This window comes from Azolla caroliniana, unplaced genomic scaffold (genome assembly GCF_043228905.1).
Source record: "Azolla caroliniana isolate FFs.n. ecotype wild unplaced genomic scaffold, voAzoCaro1.0.p SCAF_1, whole genome shotgun sequence".
Lineage (NCBI taxonomy): Eukaryota > Viridiplantae > Streptophyta > Polypodiopsida > Salviniales > Salviniaceae > Azolla > Azolla caroliniana.
In genome coordinates, this window is record NW_028230436.1 from 6142986 (window position 1) to 6148496 (window position 5511).

The following is a 5511-nucleotide window of genomic DNA, read 5'->3' on the forward strand; positions in this document are numbered from 1 at the left end:
TTCTTCTTAATCTTCTTAATCTTATATTGTTATTATTATTTCACGCTACCATTAGTAGTAGCATTTCTTCTATAGCTTTCGTTTGTATAGCTCTCGAGATGAGATGAGAGACCCTCTCCTCCAATATGATGCACCGCGGGATGGACTGTTATGTCCTTTCCTTTGCATCTTCCCCGAATTTATTTCACGCACACAATCTGTTGCATATCATGAAATTGGTGGCCCGTCAAATGATCCTCCCATATGAATCAGATCGTCTAGATGTTCTATATATTTGAGTTGCGACTTTTTCCCCATATTCAACGATACAATACATGCTTTCTTGTACCACTCTTTCAAAGTCTCTTCCCAATACTTGATCTTGCGATCATTATACTCACTAGACTTCCCATCACTATGATCGTGTGACAACCATTGAACATTTTGACTTTTACAATGCTCCTCGAGGATCCAAATATGTTTATTACAGAGCTCCATACAATAAATGTGTCCTAGTAGAGTTGCTTGTCCATGAAAAGACTCTACTTGCAATTTTTTCAACATGCATGCTTGACTTTTACAATGCTCCTCGAGGATCCAAATATGTTTATTACAGAGCTCCATACAATAAATGTGTCCTAGTAGAGTTGCTTGTCCATGAAAAGACTCTACTTGCAATTTTTTCAACATGCATGTGTTCCAAGATATGTTTAGACAAACAGGCAAAAACCAATGCCTCTTCAATGAGAGATGCAATGGACACCTATCCAATTTGGAATAACATGCTTCATCAACATTAGGGTTCCATATATCATTGGCAAGCATTGATGATACACCATTAGTAGTTAATCCAATGAATTTGCTTAGGCTGAGGTATCATTAACTTATTAGATGTTTGACATGTTCGTGTATAGTTTGCTCATCTACATTTGTAACAAACCCGTATACTCGATTTGGCCTCTACATCACAAGTACATATGTAACATATACAACAATGGTCTATTGTTCGTGATTTCATCTAGCATCATATGGTAACATGGAGAACTTATCAGATTTGAAGTTTGCATTTCTACATGTTTCCCAATGGCATACAACAAGTAATATCCTTGCATCCGCAATGCATAATTAATTTGGTTCAAAATGTTGGACACCTTGAATACTACGGCCTCATCTCATGGGTGACAGTTTTTTTTCATATATCTATCTTATAGATGAGATATTAATGCTACCTCTTCTAATGAAAATATTGTATCCCTGCATTAATTAGCTTGCAACAACTTATGATAAAAATATTCATATTCATGTATTAATAAGTGTACAATTTTGGAACTCTAGTGTGCAAGATAGGTATGATGCCCTTCAACAGAAAAACAAAAATGTTGATGATTTACATAGTGCTCATCCTCTAAGACGGGCATGACTCCATTATCCTCAATATGACAAACACAATGCCTTAAATGGAAAAAGCAACTTCTTACAATTTTATTATTAACAAGAGTTGCATAAAAAAAATTTGTGAATCCTTTCAGCTAAATCTTCTCACTTTGTAAAGATCATGTGTTGACACTGCAATTTTAGAGGCCCTATGAAGTGTTGAAAATTTTCAAATAGACTTTTCCAATATCTCTAAATGAGGGATATTTCTATTACTTCAATAATTCTCATAACCACAAAAGGGTACACAAAAGGAGTGTAAAAAAGTGCCCACATTGGACGCCTTGCATGAAAAGTCATTGATGAATTTTTACTTATGAAACAAGCGTCCAGCAAACCACTAATACAAGTTTGATGAATATATTTGCCTTCAAATAAACATCAATATCCTCTCTAATCATTCTCTAACCTATGCTTTGATAACTTTTGTAATTTTCTATAAGATATCAATGCATTATGTGCATCCTATGACATTACTACAAAGGCTTCCAAATTAAATGCTATGGTTGAGTAGGCTGCTTGATTAATTTTATCTTTTCCAATTCATTACAGGACTTTGATATGCGAAAGCAATGAAGCACTTTCACCTTAACATTGCATGAATGCCATATTTTGATATACAAATAGGGTCATGGAAAAGAAACTCGTAAAAAGAACTATAGACCGAGGTCCAATCATCACCTGGACACTCATCACAGATAACCAATTTCAGAGCAAAACAGCTTTGAGATTACACAAAACGGCATACTTGAGCTTCCTTCAAAAACTGTACTTAATGAAGAAGACTCTACTTATCCCTGTATTGAAAGTTGAAACTGGTACGGTGTATAACTTGAGTCAATTAAGTTCCCTTGGTACAAAGAAGTTAGATCATATGCTCAAGTTGATGGTCTTACATAATCAATCTTATAAAGAAAAAAAGAAAAAATTGTCAGCATTGTATTGTAATTTTTATTCACTTAAAATTAAATGTTATTGCTAGATAAGAGTCTCTCTTACCTAACAAAGGTTGTGGTTGTGTGCCATTAAGAAGGTCAAAAACATCTCCCAGTTCCGAACCCTTCCGCACCTATCCATAACAAGAAAGCCCAGTCAATGAAATATATCATTAGTCCAATAAACCCCTAGTAAATAGTGATGTTCAATTTTCTCAACAATTTATAAGCGTAGTTTGTAACTGTAGCCCATACTTTATGTGAACTGTGTCTCCTTCCAAAATCCCAATTTGTCAAGTGTGATTAATGTTTCAATGGACTATACAATCCGTAATCCAAAGCAATGTATTACAGCATGGAGAATTAACCTTAAAAAAATATTAGAGAACGAAACCTTCATAATAAACTTACAAAGATAATGTAACCTTCTATAGATAGAGATTGATTAGAAAAAGAAGTGAAACATACATGAAATAACTTAATTTTTTCGATGTTTTGAGTTTAAACATTTATATTCTTCTTTTCTACTCAAGATTCCAAAAAAACAATAGTAAGTGACAGCATAGCACGTGAAATATGAATTCCACCCTAGGATTTCAAAAATAATAGCAAGAGATAATGCTAGTAACAAAAAAAATAATGAAAACAAACTATGAATTACCCCAAGCATTTATTTTCCACCAAAATACCCGAGTTTCTGTTATTTTGCCAAACTACAAAGCGAAAGAGGTGATGAATCCCCATACCACTCACTACTCAAATAGCATATATGGTTTCTCTTTCGGAAGTTGAGCAAAGGAATGGGGAAATAACGAAAACCCAGTGGCATTTGAGGAGATAAGAAAAACCTCAGAGGCAGAAATAAGAGAAAACTTTAAGAAGAAATCAGTGACATCAGTAAAGAAATTACAAATTTTTCACAGAATTAATAATTACTAACCATATTAATAGCTGTCTGCACCAGATAGATGAGCCGCTTTGCTCCAAAATCTTGGGTTCCTTGCATGATGTGAAGTGCCGTACCCAGGTTGCTCTCAACCGAGAACCTACAGTTCGTGTAGCGCAATGTGTCAAGCAACCGAACAACATGTTCTCTAAGGTCAGTCTTTTGGTCACACCTCCTACAGATATATTCCATGTCTAAACCGAGTGGTTTCACAACTCCAGCCAAACGACACTCCAACGCGCACATCAGATGAGCTGCATGTCCACAGAACTCAGCCCCAGACAGCCTAGCAAAGCATCGAACCGATGTATAGGCACTGAATCCACACTTCATCATCTTTCCGCACAATATGCACACACATTCTCGGCAAAACTCAGGTTCGCTACAACAAATATCGCATGGCATTATGCCAATGGGGCCCAAAGCTAAGCTTTCACCTATTATTAGACCACAATTGGGATTGCCGGCTTTGCAAACACGTTCTGATTTCAAGAGTTCCTTTGAATTTTCAGGCTCTAGTGTGTCTGTATTTTCCACATTTTTGGATTTACGTGATCTCCCTGGTTGCTTTGGATCCACTACCGATACCAATCGAAAAAAAATACAACAACTGAAATAAGTAAGGCATAAAACTGTGGTTCTCTTTGAGAGAAATATTGTGGAAAAAATATATAAATGATATATGAAAAGACAAAACCAAATATGAAGGGAATTGTAATAATGCAAACTTTATCTATCACTTGGAAATAGATTTTATCATCATGGTATTTTTCAAGGGAGATGGTTCTATTGGTAGATGAAAACCAAAACCAGTATGACAGAAATTACTAATTAATGTATCAAACACTTGAAAAGATAAATAAAAAGATTAAATTAATCATGGTTCATGCAGCCAAAGACCCTAACATGCAAAAAAAAAAATCTTCTGTTTTCCCATGTATCGAAAAAGAAGAAACAATAAACCCAAATACTATCAACTCTTTCTATTAGTTGAACAAAGTCTCACTTTTCTTGACAGAATTAAATATGTGATCAAGAGACTTGTGTGTGTGTGTGTGTGTGTGTGTGTGTGTAAAGATTGACCATACCATTTCCCCTCACAGGCATATAATATATATGCATTATGCTTCAAATCATAGAAAATTCAAGGCTCGGAAACAAAACAAGAATTTACAATTTATAAATTTGCCAGCACATTATCTAAATTCCATAAATCACTTACCTATAAGTAATTACCCGTAAAGATTGACAATAGCATTTCAAACCATGAATGTATATTCATACGCATATGTGTGGGTCATGCTTGATCACATTAGATGAGCAAAATAAACCACAAATTTTCAACATGCAATGAAATATTGCTGATAAAAAACACTTTTTCCTTCTTTTTTGCATACACACAGGTACATTTTTGAGTTTTTTTTTAGATTTAGGAAATCATGTTCTTCTGCGTTTTCTTACCACATTAGATATGAATGACGAAAAGCTGAATTTACATCAAAACGAAAAATACTTGACCGCCTCAAACGCATGAAAACCAGGGTTAGGGTTAAGGGGGAAGTGAAAAGAGTTAGTGTTAAGAGTTGAGAGAAATTAACGCAATATTTCGAATATGTATGGGTACATCACATATAGACAACACCAACAGAATAAATAGGCAGGATATAACTTGGACTTACTTTCAGATCGTAACGGTTAACCGCACTAAGCTCGGAGTGAGCACGAACGCAGAGAAGAGAGACGTACTACAAAGTTCTAACAATAGAACATTGCCGCGATACAGACAGATATGGATGGGGGTTCAAATCTGCTTGCGGTTCTTGGATGGGGAATAGGATCCGGATATGGACAGGTTCCGATCTTCTCTTGGTTTGGTGAAAGAATGCCAATATGGACAGGCAGGCAGGCCATAGGTTCGAATCTCACCTTGCGCCTAGTGAAACAAGCATATGCTACATGGATCGTTTTGGTTACCTCGACATCCTTTCACAACAATGATAGATTGTATGTTTGGTATTGGATTCTTGTTGGTTTGGTGAAAGAATGCCTCTGGGGAACCACACGATTGCTAGGCATGCCATAGGTTCGAATCTTGTTCGCCTCGGGTGAAACAAGCATATGCTTACATGGATTGTTTTGGATACCTCGAGATCCTTTCAAAACAATGAGAAAATATATGATTTGGTGTTTGGTATTGGATTCTTTGGTACAATAATA

General features: G+C 35.6%; 1 protein-coding gene across 1 annotated transcript; it reads right to left on the minus strand.

Annotated features, from left to right (window-relative positions):
- Nucleotides 1-1697: 1697 nt before the first annotated feature.
- LOC147868634 (uncharacterized) lies at nucleotides 1698-5117 on the minus strand. The gene is made up of 4 exons (XM_087321746.1): nucleotides 4974-5117; nucleotides 3289-3872; nucleotides 2413-2482; nucleotides 1698-2318 (listed from the first exon to the last, which is right to left on the minus strand). Coding segments are annotated over exons 1-4 (660 nt in total). The 5' UTR covers nucleotides 4975-5117; the 3' UTR covers nucleotides 1698-2313.
- Between the last annotated feature and the right edge of the window lie 394 nt (nucleotides 5118-5511).

Excerpts from the sequence above, each read along its gene's own strand:
- LOC147868634 (XM_087321746.1), bottom strand. Across the intron at positions 2,483-3,288 it reads TGCAGACAGCTATTAATATG|GTGCGGAAGGGTTCGGAACT; the intron begins GTTAGTAATTAT and ends TGTTATGGATAG.